This window comes from Paramisgurnus dabryanus, chromosome 10 (assembly GCF_030506205.2).
Source record: "Paramisgurnus dabryanus chromosome 10, PD_genome_1.1, whole genome shotgun sequence".
Taxonomy (NCBI): Eukaryota; Metazoa; Chordata; class Actinopteri; order Cypriniformes; family Cobitidae; genus Paramisgurnus; species Paramisgurnus dabryanus.
The window spans coordinates 15,833,332-15,849,427 of record NC_133346.1 but is presented as its reverse complement, the minus strand read 5'-3'; the positions used below and the strand labels follow the sequence as shown (position 1 = coordinate 15,849,427).

The window sequence follows — 16,096 nt, the reverse complement described above, 5'->3', positions numbered from 1 at the left end:
CAAGGACACCAATAAAAGGTGCCACAGCTTCAGACAACTTGCTCCATTTTGTAACTAATGTCATATTTTTGTATGTCTGCAAAAATTTAATAAAAAAAAAAAGGTGCCACAGATAAAATGCATTTTGTCATAAAGTTATATTCGAAAATTGCCGATGTTAGTGATGGGATTCCAGTTCTGTTTGCTCAAGGGCTATTGTAAGAACTTCAACATGTGACTCATTATGATTATCCAAAACCATCAGAAATAAAGCCACAATCTAAAACAGTCAGTCTGAAAGTAAAAAATCAGTCAAGTTCATCCTATGCTAAAAACATAAAGACACACTTGAAACAGACAGACTAACAAAAACCCCAAAACATTTCCCAAATCAGACTGAAACGTAAAACATACAAACAAGATCCATTACAATAAAAGTAAATGATCCCACTCATGTAACAGCAAAATTGATTAACATTAATATCTAACACTGTGCAAATAGGACAAATAAGAAAAATATGATATCCACTAACATCATGATTGTATGAATGTAAAAATGGTTTCTTGTACATTTTTATATCCCATTTATACAATAGCCCATCCCATGCAGGTGTTTAAACTTATAAACGTCTGTACATAATTCAGTTTCAAAAAAGTTTAGCATCTCTGCTCTTCAAGTCTTTAAGAATTAACTTAAACACGTCCTCTTAAGATGCACTGAGCAAGCCATGTGATGCCACAAAACTAGAACGATACTGTCATCCATCAATGATCAAACCATTAAAGTTACATGCTGTATTGTACAGAATGTTGAGCTAAATCCTTTAAGGGCATACTTGGGTTATACTGCACTCCAAACAACCTAATTGTCCTAAAATTAGGCTTTGTTTTCTTTAAGCATCAATCATTCTAGTTTTGTCGCATCACTCGCCCTGCAGTGTAGGCATGGCGTGAGACATCCATGTAATACAGTACTCATTGATAAATCTGAATGTCTGAGTAATCTGAAAACCTAATCAAATTGTGGGAGATGCCTGAGTGCTTTGGTACTATTTTCAAAAATTACTGAAGAATATTGAAGAATAAAGGCCCAGGCTAACATGAACATGTAAAAATAAACATATTTACAAATATCAGACACCTGGGACAAACATAAAAGAATGTAGGTTTAAAACCTACCAAAAATAATATCTGATTATTCACATCTTTATACACTATACACATATTTACAACAGTTGGCAACTACTCCCAACAGTATTTAATACTTTTTTCCTTATTGTCTGTTCTTCAAGATGCGTTTTGCTCAATCTGGATCTGGTTTTTAGACTTTTGGACCCCATTAATGGAAGCTAATGATGTACCAATTACAAAGACGTCATTGCAGCAAGTCTGAACTACACTGCGAAAAGTTGGTAAAACAAAGTAGTCCTTTTGTCAAAATTAAATCTGTAATCTTTTAAACACTAAGATTGTTTCACTGTAATCCGTTATTGCAATACTATTTTAGATAGACAAGGTAATATTTCATAGGCACCGAAGATCCTTACTCTGGTAAAACAGTTATTTACAAATGACTGAACAGGCTTCACCTGACAGACTTTGCTGTCATTTTGGAAACATCCAATACTCTGACATTGACTTCATATATTGCGCTTTGAATTCTTCCAAATCAAAGTTGTGATCTGGATGAATTTCCTTCAGAATGAATTGAGACCGAAAGCACCCAGAAAAAATGAGAAGACAGAAACTATTTTAGACCAAAGCTTGGCCTTCATTTAGGAGTCTAAAGCTCTAGATGAACACTGGTGTTTAGATGCCAGGGTGATGAGAGGAGAAAGGTGGGGATTGGGAAAGCGAGAGATGGCCGACCTGGGTGTTTGAACCTACAGGTGCTGCCCCGGAAGAAGAGTCCATTGACTGAGAAACACTGAATGTGAGTAAAGAGATTGATTAGACGTGCTTAACCATGTCTGGACTTATACAAACAAGGAAAATTAGATTATGTCTTACACTGTCTTATCCATCTAAGCAGCATATAGGAGTCTCACCTGACTGTGTAACTTGTAATGTGGGCAGGGTCTGTGACTCCAGCAACAAAGAGCTTTTTGGGCGGGCCATCTGATTCAACTCCACCTAGGTACAAGAAAAAGGATTAAAACAACAATACGATTGGGAATTGTTTTTGCATTTCTTTCTGTTTACATTAAGGCGGTGTATAGAGTTACAATAATTTATTGATTAATACCAACATTTATGCGTAGATGTAGGACATTTTCTCTCTCTCTCTCTCTCTCTCTCTCTCTCTCTCTCTCTCTCTCTCTCTCTCTCTCTCTCTCTCAGCACTTTTAAGAATGTCTTATTTTAATTTAGTAAAGCTATGAACTCTAGTGTGTATTTAATTTGATTTTTCTTGTTAAATATTTGGGTTTTTTAATGCACTTGATAATCTGATTACTGAGAATAAACTTTATACACAGAGTGAGGAATGAGGATATGCCATTTCACTTAATACTTCGTCTCCTCCATCCTCCGAAACAAGGAAAGGAAACAAGGATGCATAATTAATAATTGAGAAGCACCCTAAGTCACAAAACGAAAACAAGATCATCTGCACATTTCACATTCATTTCACAACTTCTTACCTTTTCTTTTTAAAGGTACAACTGACGGCCACCTCACTCCAGAGCTTACAGATCCTCTGTTTGATCAAGACCACATAAAAACATTGCTCAACATGGACTTTTGTGACTAGTATAATCTGCAGACTAAAAAATTAATAAACTACAGGTGCTATGACGGATATATGTTCTGTGGATATTTAGATATAAAATCATTGAATAATGACTTAAAATATATAGAAACTGACCCTCGAAACCTTCGAGTTGGACTGGGCGAGGAATTCGGAGTGACACCGCTGTCCTGGGAATGAAATCCCTGTGTGCAAATACATACAGATATAGTGAAGAATATACAGAAACACAATGAATTGAAACCTCAGATGTAAGACTTAAAGGGACAGTTCACCCAAAAATTTAAATTCTGTCATCATTTACTCACCCTCATGTTATTACAAACATGTACAAATTTCTTTGTTCAGACAAACACGAAGGAAGATATTTTAAGAAATGTTTGTCACCAAACCAATTAGCAGCCCTATTGACTTCCACAGTAGAAAAAAGAATACTATGGAAGTGAATGGGGCTTCTGATCAGAACAAAGAAATGTATACAGGTTTGTAACAACATGAAAGTGAGTAAATTATGAGAGAATTTTCATTTTTGGGTGAACTATCCCTTTAAGTGAAGTGATAAACTTACTGGCGACAAATGATCATGCCAATGACTCGCAGGAGGGAAGGTGGCGGCAGGAGTGGCACTTACAGGAGTAAAACAACAACAAAAATTTGTTTTTGTTTTGGTAATAAACACTTCAGAACCCCTTTTTTAATTTATATGTAGTGTGGTTACCTCAGTCTCTGTAAGCTCCCTCTCAGAGTAAGTGCCACATTTTGTTCTATCTGGGACAGAAATACTCTTATTAGTACTCAACCCACCAGTTTAACACATAATTCAAAGGAAACATCAAGTCTTTAATCGTCACCTGTCTTTTGTGCTCTGATCTCTCACATGGCAGCGAGAACGGGGAGAGAGGGAGGATCTACAATCAAAATGCAATGCATTATTGACTTTTCCTAAAATGAGCAACACTGATGTTCACAGAGCAAAAGCACACTCACACGAGAGGGACAGCTCGGATTTACAGACACGCTGCTCCGACGATATCGGGCTGAACTATTAGAGCTGAATACTGTCATCCCATCACTATTGGAAACAGAATAATACAGTAACAGAGATGCTTTAACTCCATAAACGTATTGCAGGTACAGTTATTTAGTGCAGTCCTCTTTTTCTCTTCTTTTTCAGCATTCAGTGCAGTTCTCCTACCTGACATTGGTGATCATGGGGGCGCTGTTCGACCTTCGGAGGGCTCCTCCTGCGCCTGCGCACTGGTCCACCTCCATTCTTTCCATAGCTCGTCCTCCAGCACCGACGCTGCGCGTCACTCACGACCGAGCTAAAAGCGCTCTGACGCGGCCTTAGCCCTAAATTGCACGCGATAAAAGCCCGACCAGCAGGCCTCACCCCAAAACAGCCAGCCTATTTAAATCGGCAGTGGTGCTTTTTAGAGTCTATCGCATTTTTTAAGATGTTTAAATGAAAACCGTGTCAGTTTGATCCAAAAATGTAGTCAGTAACTTTGAATTCACACTACAGCTGGTTTGTCAGCTCGCGCACAAACTTCGTATAAACTCCTCAGGTTGATTTCGTCGCCGTAAACGCGAACCGAATACAGTTATCTCTATGCATTAAAGAGACTGTCTTAACCATAAATCATAAATATTCAGCACTATTTCACAGGCAAAGCTTCCAACTTGACAACGTCCTTTGGCTTTTAATCCAAACCAACTTATCCAAACAGTGCAAATAACAAAACGTATAAAAGCGCAAACAGCCTATAATGGAGTCAACACAGATCAAAGTATTTTTAAAAGGTGTTTTCAAGTCTTTAGGTATAACGTCGTTATAAAGCTTTCTGGCACGGTTTATTTTTTCAAGTTTACCTGCTAGTTTATAAAGCTGTCGGAAAAATGACAACGCGTTCCCGATCAACCAACCGATCGTCGGATCCGTCTGTACACGCGCTTTCGTCTGAAAGCGTATACTGAGACTGAAACACGGGACGCATTAAAAGTTTTCCGCTCATTTCTTAAATTAGAAAATAAAAAATATATACCGCAACCAAAATGAGATGTGTATCCCCTTGAACAACAGCGCCTTTTTCTGGTCGAAAACCAAATTGCACATAGAGATAAACCACTGCATAGTTCAAAAGACGTCAAGTATGTGATTAAAATCTTTCTTCTACATTATTTGGCCTATTTTTCTTACCATTTTGAAGTTCTTATCTTAACTGATATAAAGGAAAATGTAAATATTTCACTAATATGTCACCTTGAAATGAGCATGCCAAAGCACATACCCTAGTTAGGCTACCCTCAAAACTGAACATGCATATAAAAAATTGATTAATTTGGTTATATATGAAACAAATCATATAACCAACATGTTTAGTGTTGTATGCGGATATAATGTAAAACATACTCGTGCGTAAATCATTTATGATGGTGGTAGCTTTAAAAGTGTGTGCACCTTTGACTTTCTGGATAGGATGTGCCAACATGTTAATAATACTTGACCTTATCTCCAGCTACTTATAAGGTTTCAAAATGACTGTGTTTTTATCTTTGATGAACAAAATTTAAATATAGACTGCAAAATAAAAAGTTATAAATTAATATGGATGTGCAATTTTACCACATATTCAAGATCTACAAGATACAGGGCACGTTTAGCTAATAGGTTTATTTGTCAAAAAATGTAAATTAGTAACTTTTGCTTCCTGTTTCTTTTGCTTATTTTTTTGACCTGTAAACTTTATTTTCAGTCAGCAAAGTTTACTAGTTTTTGTTTTGAAGTCATTTATTTTATAATTTTTTTTTAAATATTCATTTTGAATTGATTTAAAATTTTTGCTCATCAGCAACAAACATAAATAAAACATTTAAGAGATGTGGGTGACCATACCTACGTGCTATAAGAACATAAAGGGTGAAAATCCCAGACAGGAATTAGATTAAAGAGCACCTATTTCATTGCTAAAAAAACTATGTTATTTTGTGTATTTGGTATAATACAATGTGTTCACGTGGTTTATGGTTAAAAAAAACCCATTATTTTCCACATACGTACATTTTTGTAGCACCAGATTTCACTCTCTTCCTGAAACGTACAGCTAATCTGTACATTGTGATTGGCCTGAATACCTCTGACGTCAGCAGGAAATGTGACGCTCCTTACCATATTTGAAAGATTCGGTTGCTTACAAGAGTTAACTTACAGGCTGTGAGTCCGAAGCAGGAGGAATTATGATAATGTTGTTCTTCCATACATCACCAATCCAAGGACGTAAACTGTTGCTTACAATCCGTGTGATTGTTGTAGTCCAAGAAAAGAGATTTACGTTGGAGACGAAACTCGCATCATCGTTTACTCAGGGTTTGTACCTTTTGCATATTGTTAGCATGTACTAAACACACTTTCACACCAAAGGAAATTTAAAAACATAAATCGGTCAATAGGTGTTTTTTAATCCAGGACTAGGCCTTAGTTATATTAGGACATTTAAGTAGTTTATACAAACATACTTTATAATAAACAATTCTGGTGTGCATCTTGAAACAAAACATGGCACTGATATAGGCCTACATGTTAGGATATCTCGGTGCAAAGTGTTTTTAATTTAAGGCAGCTCAAAACAACTCAAGCTAATTTTTAGTCTGGGACTACGGTAATCCCTGTCTGTGAAACTGCCCTGAAGAGTATAAAATATACAACCTACCCTAAGATTATGTGAAATTGCTCAGAATGGATAATAAATAATATGACATTTAAAATAGGACAGTCCCGTTTACACATTCTTCCCTGCGTTCCCGTCCATCTATGTCATTCCTGAGGATTTTGAGTCACTCTCATGCCCTTCATCTGCTTTTTGTGGATTGTGCTGTTCTGGGTCGTCCGCCTCTTTTTGTCCTCCAAGAATCTTTAAAGGCCAGAGCAGGTGGGTGTTCTGACCAGCGCTGGTCTGTCTGCAGCAGGCTAAGCTTTTGTCTCCTGTTAAGAAATAAAGGAGGGCATTGAGCCATGAATTGCAGGACGCCAGGGGGCGAGTGATTTTGTAGCAAATGGAGACCATTTGCATGGTCCGGCACTCGATAGCCTTTGTTTCCTTTAGGACGAGGAAAAGCGTGCGTGTGATGTGAAAGGGCAGAAAGCACAACGCAAACAGGAGCGTGATCGTAATGATGGTTTTGATGGACTTGCGCCTCCTGCTGATGTGTGGAGCATTCTGAGAGCCGGAGATGGAGATGGACGTCCTGTCTTTGACTCCTTCGGCCCCACTGCACATTCCCCCCTCCTCCTGCGTGCGAGGCTGTGAGTGCAAAGTCTGAAAAATAGTGCGTACCACCTGCGAGTAACACCATGCGATGACAGTAAAAGGGAAAAAGAAACCGAGCAGGTGCAGTACGATTCCATAGGGCACGTATTCGGAAAACTCACTGTCTATGGCATCATCCCAACAGTTCCTGTATACTTCCAGTTTCCATGCATTTGAGTTATTTGTTGACAAAGACTCCTCCCCATCTACCAACCTCCTCGTAACATCGCCGGTTTTGGCAAATCGGACGATGGGGCATGTAAGTATGAACACTACTACCCACACAGCAGTACAAATGGCCCTAACCGTCCGTTTGCTCTCCAAAGTGATGCTTCGGATCGGATGGCAGATGCCCATGTAGCGATGGACGGATATACAGGTAAGGAAGAAGATACTGCAGTAAAGGTTGAAGTAAAACAGGAAACGGACCAGTCTGCACATGAAGTCTCCAAACACCCAATGGTCACGCATCACGTAGCTTGCCACGAGGAATGGAAGAGATAAGCTGTACATCAGATCCGTAGATGCCAGGTTGACCATGTATATCAGAGAGGTGTTCCACTGGCGTCCACCTCTACAGCGGTAGGAACGCAGGAGAACCGTGGAGTTCAGGATGATGCTAAGTAAGAAGGTCAGAGAGTAGCACAGAGGCAATATAACATACTTGTACGACTCGTCGATGCTGCAGCTGTGTGGCACGGTGTGGTTTGCAACATCTGTTGCATTGGTGCCAAGTTGCACCGATGCACTGGAGATGGGGTAAGCTGTGGTCTTCATGGTCCTCAGATGTTGTTTACCTTACGACCACATAATCCACTTCTTCCATGACTCCTTGATACGGGAGACTGCTTCCAAACTCCACATTCCTTAACCTTCAGAGTTTCTCATAACTCCATGCAAATGGAGAAAAGAGGGAAATAGGTCAATATAACATGTTTGATCCAAATTATAAAACTATACGTTTCAAATCTTAACTTTTCAGATTGCAGTCCACCCTGTAGTATTTTCCAAGCAAACTGCAGGTTGACCAATGACTCAGCCCTTCAACCTTATTTGAATATTGTGCTGATTCAGCCTCTTCTGGTTTATAAACTCATCAATCAGTAACAAACCATTCATTCATCTCCGCATCAACCATGTTTATCTCATACTATTTTCATTCTCTTTTCTATAAGTTATTATGAACACGCGTCATTTCCTGACCTATCTGACCGTGCAATTAAAGCGTGTGCTTTAAGATGCCTAATGTATGTTTGGACATGCCTTCATGGTTGATGTATTCATCTGTATGCACAGTACACCCATAACACGCAGCATTAATGTCTATATTTGGTTCATGGCTTAGTCGAGTTTGTTTATTAATGGATATCGGCTGTGTACTACAAAGAAGCTTTGGTATTACAATATCATGTGTCCTTGCAGGTATGTTCCAGTAAATAATTAATACCCATTCATTCACACTGAGCGGAAATCCAATACAGCGTAGAGTTCAGTACAAAACATATATGTGCATATCAATTATAAACAATAAGATTTTAAAACTTTAAAGAATTAATAATGTTTTGGGATCGAACAGGATTAGAGTTAAAGTTTTATTCATTTGTCTTAACCGCTCACTTATTTCCAAATATAAAAGCAAAGCATGCTATGATGTACAAAAAAAATATAAAATAGATCTGTATGAAATCTTACCTGTTGTAAAGGTCAACAGAAAAAGTAACTCCAATATGCGGGCGAAATTCATTCATTTCCTCATGCATTTGATAAAAGGTCAAGACAAAAAGTTTAGTGCATGCAAGTTTTATAACACTGCACTCCTTGACATTTTCCCTAATAGCAAACTCGTTCTTTTACAAACTACTTTCTCAATTTGTTATCTAGATCTGCAAGATTTTCTAATTACTTTCTCAATCAAGTCCACTATTTTTTCTTCCCGTCTCGCTCCTCGCTTTCTCTCTCTCTCTCTCTGCATGAATGGTCAGTCAGCTGAGGAACATGCAGTCCAGTACATTTATGTTCAGCAGCATTAGGTTGTGCATTACCTGAAAACATACTGGGGTCTTTTCTGTCATACATACTCCTTTTACCCCATCGGTAAAAGCTCTATTGGTACCAAACCCAAAATGTGGTCATATACACTGTCAAAAATTTGCTGTAATTATTCAGCCAGTAACTTACTGTAGAAGATAAAGACTGAAAATGTTTCATGTAAATAACATAGATGTAAAATTTACAGTAAGTTACTGGCAGTTGCCAGTAAAACCCAGTAATACTGTACAGATTTTTTTTACACTGTATTTAATGTTTTGAATGGTTAAAAATTTCCCTTAAAAATTAAAATGGATATCATCTGATTTAACAGACTCACTAATTAACACATACAGAATAGTCTTTATATTTTTATGAATTTTGAATACATTTTATTCGTTTTTCCTTTCTGTATTTACTTTAAAAGGTATTGAAATCTTCAAAAATGGAAAGTATTTAAAAATATATGACTGGGATTTACTTTCAGAGGAAAAGGCCATAAAATGGTCCCTATAGCTTTAACTGAGGCAGCATCCTTTGCACCTAAAGAGTTCATATTAGTACATCAGAGGTACATATTGGTACCAAATGTATACATAATGCACCTTAATTAAGTCTTTTTAAAGAATATCGCCCCGGTGAAAGCTTTGGGTAATTTGTTGACCATTTTTCTGACTGTGTAGGGAATACTGGCATAATTCAACACACACTGCAAAAAAATTACTTTACTTTTTACTTAATATTTTTGTCTTCACGGTGAAAAAATTACTGTAATTGTGCAGCCTGTTGCCAGTAACTTACTGTAGAAGATGAAGACTGAAAATGTTTCATGTTCATTTAACTTTGAACAAACTTTTGCCAGTAAATAACATAAATGTAAAATCTACTGTAAGCTACTGGCAGCTAATTGCCAATAATACTGTAATTTCTACAGAAAGTTTTTACAGTATTGTTTTCAGTAGAAATATCTAAAAATTGTATTTTCTTGATGAGCAAAATGACTTTAAATTGTGCTTAATACAAGCAGAAATATCTGCACTGCAAAAAATGGTTTTCTAAAATAAAATTCTTAGTATTTTTGTCTTGTTTTCAGTAAAAACATCTAAAAATGCTTAAATTAAGATGCTTTGTCTTGATGAGCAAAACGACCGCCCAAAAATATGTCTAGATATTAAACCGAAAATATAAAATTTAAGTGATTTTGTGCACAAAACAAGCTTATCCCATTGGCAGATTTTTTTTGCTTGTTTTATGCCCAAAATCACTTAAATTTGATATTTTCGGTTTAAAAACTAGACTTATTTTTTGGGGTCGTTTTGCTCATCAAGAAAAAGCATTTTTTTCTTGAAAATAATTTTTTGCAGTGTGCCAATGGGGTGAGAAAATTATTCTTGAATTAAGTGTTTAAGAAAAAAAGTGAACAAGATTTATTTTCTCACCCCATTGGCAGATATTTTTGCTTGTTTTAACCACAAATTCACCTAAATTGTATATTGGTTGTCTAAAAACTAGACTTGCTTTCTTTCTTCTATTTTGCTCATCAAGAAAATACATCAGGATTTAAGAATTTTTAGCTATTTTTGAAAACTAAAAATACTAAGTAAGAAAGTGCACTGCAAAAAAAAAAAGACTTTCTTATTAAGTATTTTTGTCTCATTTAAAGCACAAATATCTAAAAATTCTCAAGTCAAGATGCATTTTATTGATGAACAAAATAACCTAAGAAAATAAGTTTAGTTTTAAGACAAAAAATATCAAATTTAAGTGAATCTGTGGATTAAACAAGCAAAAAAAATCTGCCAATGGGGTTAGCGAAAAATCTTGAACTTTTTTTCTTAAACACTTAATTCAAGAAAAATTCAAGAAAAATTTTGCTTACCCCATTGGCAGATTTTTTTGCTTGTTTTATCCACAAATCCACATTTAAATTTGAAACATTTTGTCTAAAAACTAGACTTATTTTCTTAGGTAATTTTGCTCATCAAGAAAAAACATCTTGATTTAAGAATTTTTAGATATTTGGACTGAAGACAAGACAAAAATACTAAATAAGAAAGTCATTTTTTGCAGTGTAGGACCCACCAGTACTCCTTTTCCAGGAAAAAAAAGACAGACGACTGTGTATATCATATAAAATAAATGATTTATTAAATTAATGTAAATATTTAGCATTGAGATATACTTCGTTCTACCTTTAAGTTTAATACAAAGAGTCTGTAAGGCACATTCATGACAGACAGCATAATTCATGCTGTTAATATTCCTGTCTAATACATATATTGTATTTCACTGGAATGCTTAATATAACTGATGATTAATACATCACAGTTATTGATCACACATGGCTTTGACAGCAGCTCAATATACACTATGTACAGAAAAAAATGAAACCATAAGTGATGCGATATATGAATCAGAGTTGTTAGGGTTTGTTAATACGGCCAGACTTTTCACAATAAAACTTGTGAGTCTAAACCATGTGACTCACTTTATACATTTTTTTTTGTGTGAGTGCTACATGTATTCAAGAACGAACAGGATATTCTGGCCTTTGTTAGTCCACAGGATGAGTAACAGTAAATTACTGCTTTCAAAAAGTGCCAACGTTGAACCAGGATCGATGCGGTGCTACAAACAAGGATCGTTCAAAGAGATGTCAGATCCTGTACATCCAGAAGCAAAGCGTCTTGTTTCGTCCGAAGGTGGTCCCTTACGACGAGATGTTTCACCAATTCCGAGCTTAAATCTAGATCCGCAAATGAGTAAAATAAATGCTAGTCATTTAAAAAAAAAAAACATCCACGAAAGAAAATGTGAAGCCTAATTACAGTTACAATTTCCTCTGATTAAAATTACAACTTTAAGGTAGCAAAGAAATCATAAACACAATTGGGAATGGTGTTTTTGATTGGAAATGTTGCTGTTGATTACATACCATGAATGTCTTCATTCAAAGAGGTCCTGAGTGCATTTAGCTGTAGTGATGAGCATGTCTGAAGATCACTAAGGCTAAGGATTTTCCTTCTTATGCTCACGTTATTGTGGCTTTCTTCCTAAACAGAGCAAAATTGTATATTAGAGAAAATCACATTGGATTACTCAACAACGTTGGGAGCATTGCCTTAGCAGCACAAAGGTCACGGGTTCGATCCCTAGGGAGCCATGCTTTAAAAAATCTCACCTCCTTGTCTTTCTGTTCAGCCCATAGTTTGTCTCTGAGAGCCATGAGCGCAATTTTCACTTCCTCTTTAAGCCCCGGGGAGCAACTCCTTCGTACATCTGCCTCACATGAGCTCTGATGATATAAAACAAGTAAAACCACATTAATAAACCTGATATACACTCTTTAAAAAGGTACTGCACAATGCTACTGTATAAAAACATTTTTAGTAGTATTGTACATCCTTTCTGTTTCACATAGAGGTAATAAAAGAAATGACCGTTAACATAATGGTTCTTTGGAGAACCAAAATAGGGTTCATCACCGTAAAGAACCTTTTAGTAGCACATATATTTTTAAGAGTGTACAACTTAAACATCGAAATACACAAATACCTCTTTGCTAGATGCCCCTTCCTCATCCTCTTCTTCGCTTTCACTGTTATTGATGAAGCAAAGCTGTAGATTTTTAGGACTATTAAACCTGCATGATGGAAATACATTATGCACAGCTGAATGGAAGCTTCAGGACACATTTTGCAAACATTATGACCGTGTGTGTGAAATACCGTGACGTTATGACAGGGACGCGGCAGGGAGTGTAGTCCTCCTCATATGGCCACGGCTCCCTGTGCAGTGAATGGTGCTTTGATTCGGTCCAGGATCCAAGTATTCTGCCTCGCTCGGCTAAACCCAGACACTAAAACAACAGGAGTTATTTACTGTAGTTCGACAATATAGAGCCCATTGTAGATGTTGTAGAATTTGTCCTTTTTTCAAATCTTTGGGGCCAATGTAATGGTTTAGTTTTAAATGACAAACACCTTATAGTGTATAATATATATTTATTTACCCTACCATTCAAAAAGGTCACTTATTTAGTTTTTTCTTCACATTTTAAAGTATTGGTGAGCACATTAATCTATGGAATAACACATGAGATATTTGATCATCTTCAGTGTAGTTACCCTTTAATTTGCAAAAATGTACTCTTGGCATTTTATCAATGGCTTTTTGAGGTCTCACCCTGAGAAGATTTTTTAATCGTTTTGAGTTCTTCACATCTATTTTGGACTTTTAGGGATGGTCCTTGTCCCAGACTGAAATGCTTGTTTGAGCTGTTTAAATTGAAAAACATCTTGCATATCTTAAAATATACCAGTACCATTGTTCTGTCTCAAGATGCACACCAAGGTATGTTTGTAAAAACTACTTAAGGAGCGGTTTCCCGGACAGGAATTATCCTAGTCCAATACTAAAATGCATGTTTGAGCTACTTTAATTTTAAAACACATTGTACTGACATATTTTAACATATATCAGTGCCATTGTTTTGTCTCAAGATGCACACTCATTTCATTGGTATTTAACAGATTTGACGGTCTTTCGCTGCAAAACCCTCTAAGTACTTCTTAAATGTCCTAAAATAACTAAGGTCTAGTCCTGGATTAATCTAAACCCTGTCCGAGAAATCGCCTCTAAGGGGTGGTTTGCCAGACAGGGATTAGTTTAAACCAAGACAAGGCCTTAGTTTAATTATGAAATAAAACTAGTTTTAACAAACATGCCTTACTTAAAACATTACTTGTGTGCATTTTGAGGCAAAACAAAGGGCACTGATGTATTTTAAGATATAACAGTGTAAATTGTTTTCAGTTTGGACAGCTCTTACTTTCATTTTAGTCTAGGACTAGTCTAATCCCTGTCTGGGAAACTGCCCCTAAATGTATTAGGCCTAGTTTTGGATTAATATTAGTTATAGACAAGGCTAAGCTAAAGCCAGGACTAGGCCTTAGTTAAAAGACGTTTAAGCATCTTTTATAAATATGCTTGATGCCTTTAATCCTGGATTAATCTAAACCTGTCAGGGAAACCACTCCTACATGTTTACCAACATAACTAGACTAGAGAAGTCTAGACATTTAAGCTAGGTCCTAGTAAAAGGAGGCTTGCAGAATATACATGGGTATTGACTGAATCTTTGAGCCTTTTACCTTTAATCAGAAAGGTCAGTGAAGAGTAATTTTTTTAAAGTAGTTTTTTTTTTTGCATGTACTTAGAGGGTTTTGCAGCGAAAGACCGTCAAATCTGTTAAATACCAATGAAATGACTTAAGTGACATTTGTGAAAATATGGCATTTAAATGACTGATTAATAACATTTTTATTGCCATTAAAGTGAAATGACTGAATCTAAACCTAACCTGAACATGTCAGACACACTTAAAAGAGTTTTGAATCTGAGCTCTTTATATTATACATATAGGGGCGGTTTAGCGGACAGGGCTTATCCTAGTCCCAGACTAAAATGCATGTTTAAGGTGCCTTATTTTGAAAACGTATTGCATTGACATTTCCTAACATATATTAGTGCCTACTTAAATATCCTAATATAACTGAGGACTAGTCCTAGGTTAATCTAAACCAGGGGTCTCCAACATGGTGCTGAGTCTGTGAGGGGCCCGCCAAATCACATTCTATTAATAGTCTCTATTTATTTATTACATATTTTTTATATTAGCATATGTATGTTAACATTTTAAACAATACTAAAACATATCAACAAGTAAAATAAAATAAAATCAACAATTAAAACAAAAACGTTTTCAGTACACTATATCAAAAAGTAGCCCTCCAGATTGTTTTATCCATTGTGGTAGCCCTTGCTCACAAAAAGGTTGGAGACCCCTAATCTAAACCCTGTCCGGGAAACTGTCCCATTGACCATTTATGCTGTTTTCAACACTAACATTCGCATTCTGACACAATATTATTACAATATAAATACTTCAGCTTTTTTCTTTCTCTCCTCTTCCCTCTTTTCTAGCTCTGCAATCCGCAAACTCAAATCCTCCCACTGCATGATGGGAAGCTCGTGGTCATCCTCACTGTGCTGTTTGGTCTCCTGGTCACAGGGTAAGGGGTCATTAGTGGTCCTCTCATTCTGTCTGTTACTATCTGGATCCTCCTCCATCCGTTGGAGAGAGATGATACTGTAGCACAGACGCATGCATTTTAATTTACAAAAGATAAACTGATAGAGACAACGTGATCAAGCTTAAGATCTTTCAAAACACTGAACAAAGATTGCTCGGAAAAATTAGATTATGAAAGAATCCCAACTTTTGGAGAAAACAACTCAGTTGCACAATCACACCTAAGTGGCGTCTATTTACATGAAAAAATACTATAGTACCTATTTACTATAAAACTACGATATTTACTATAGCGTGGTTCACAAACAATATATTATGTCAGAATTTACTACAGTTTACTATAATAAATAACCTACTATAGTATTTTACCATGTTGGTAGACTGTTTGCTTCCTGCATCTTTTTTATACATCTAATGCACTCAATATGTTTTAAACTTAAATCTTCCACTTTAAACTTATTTTTAGAAGTAAACAGTTATATTGTGTCACGATATGTGACTCGCACTTCCTGTCGTTTTCTTTTTAAAGTAGATGACATCTGAGTCTGACTCACCTTTTACCGGTAAACCGACGTTGACATCGCGACTCGTCGGGCACGATCATAAACTTTAATGCATTCAGAAATTCACGCTGTTTTATGGATTATTTTTTCACTATTTCAATCCTTCCTCTGTCGGAGAGGAAACACCCCTTTGGCTTTCCCTTTCCCCCGCCCTCCGTGTGTTTCTTCTCCGTTGTGTTTTCCTTGAACAGCCGCTTTAAGTTTGATCGACTGTGGCGACTTTTATGAGCCGATATCGATCGACGTCTGAACTTTCAGGGCGAGTTACTTGTGTTAATAGTGTAAATGATGAATAAATCTTTTGTATGGTTTGACACTGACGGCTGGAAAGTGTAGATAAAGCTGTTTTGGGAAGGGTTGAGAAAGTTGGTGTCCG

The 16,096-nt window shown here is 36.4% G+C and overlaps 3 protein-coding genes across 3 annotated transcripts; all 3 read right to left on the bottom strand.

Annotated features, from left to right (window-relative positions):
• Nucleotides 1–24: 24 nt before the first annotated feature.
• On the bottom strand, nucleotides 25–4,833 carry LOC135779757 (P2R1A-PPP2R2A-interacting phosphatase regulator 1). The gene is made up of 9 exons (XM_065290655.2): nucleotides 3,924–4,833; nucleotides 3,716–3,800; nucleotides 3,580–3,636; nucleotides 3,447–3,496; nucleotides 3,297–3,354; nucleotides 2,846–2,913; nucleotides 2,622–2,677; nucleotides 2,028–2,112; nucleotides 25–1,906 (listed from the first exon to the last, which is right to left on the bottom strand). The coding sequence occupies exons 1-9, from the start codon at nucleotides 4,007–4,009 to the stop codon at nucleotides 1,789–1,791; spliced, it is 663 nt and encodes a 220-aa protein (XP_065146727.1). The 5' UTR covers nucleotides 4,010–4,833; the 3' UTR covers nucleotides 25–1,788.
• A 1,491-nt stretch (nucleotides 4,834–6,324) lies between these two features.
• LOC135779875 (P2Y purinoceptor 3) lies at nucleotides 6,325–7,812 on the bottom strand. Its single transcript, XM_065290779.1, has one exon. It carries the CDS (start codon nucleotides 7,810–7,812, stop codon nucleotides 6,538–6,540), a length of 1,275 nt encoding a protein of 424 aa, XP_065146851.1. The 3' UTR covers nucleotides 6,325–6,537.
• A 3,375-nt stretch (nucleotides 7,813–11,187) lies between these two features.
• LOC135779763 (schwannomin-interacting protein 1) lies at nucleotides 11,188–16,077 on the bottom strand. Its single transcript, XM_065290661.2, has 7 exons — nucleotides 15,712–16,077; nucleotides 15,010–15,214; nucleotides 12,792–12,922; nucleotides 12,619–12,706; nucleotides 12,245–12,358; nucleotides 11,999–12,116; nucleotides 11,188–11,809 (listed from the first exon to the last, which is right to left on the bottom strand). Exons 1-7 carry the CDS (start codon nucleotides 15,759–15,761, stop codon nucleotides 11,709–11,711), a joined length of 807 nt encoding a protein of 268 aa, XP_065146733.1. The 5' UTR covers nucleotides 15,762–16,077; the 3' UTR covers nucleotides 11,188–11,708.
• Between the last annotated feature and the right edge of the window lie 19 nt (nucleotides 16,078–16,096).

Excerpts from the sequence above, each read along its gene's own strand:
- LOC135779757 (XM_065290655.2), bottom strand. The coding sequence starts at position 4,009 with ATGGAAAGAATGGAGGTGGACCAGTGCGCAGGCGCAGGAGGAGCCCTC. Across the intron at positions 2,678-2,845 it reads CCAACTCGAAGGTTTCGAGG|AGGATCTGTAAGCTCTGGAG; the intron begins GTCAGTTTCTAT and ends TTGATCAAACAG. Across the intron at positions 2,113-2,621 it reads TGTACCTTTAAAAAGAAAAG|GTGGAGTTGAATCAGATGGC; the intron begins GTAAGAAGTTGT and ends TCTTGTACCTAG.
- LOC135779763 (XM_065290661.2), bottom strand. The coding sequence starts at position 15,761 with ATGATCGTGCCCGACGAGTCGCGATGTCAACGTCGGTTTACCGGTAAA. Across the intron at positions 12,923-15,009 it reads AGAGAAAGAAAAAAGCTGAA|TGTCTGGGTTTAGCCGAGCG; the intron begins GTATTTATATTG and ends CTGTTGTTTTAG. Across the intron at positions 12,707-12,791 it reads GTCCCTGTCATAACGTCACG|GTTTAATAGTCCTAAAAATC; the intron begins GTATTTCACACA and ends TCCATCATGCAG.
- LOC135779875 (XM_065290779.1), bottom strand. The coding sequence starts at position 7,812 with ATGAAGACCACAGCTTACCCCATCTCCAGTGCATCGGTGCAACTTGGC.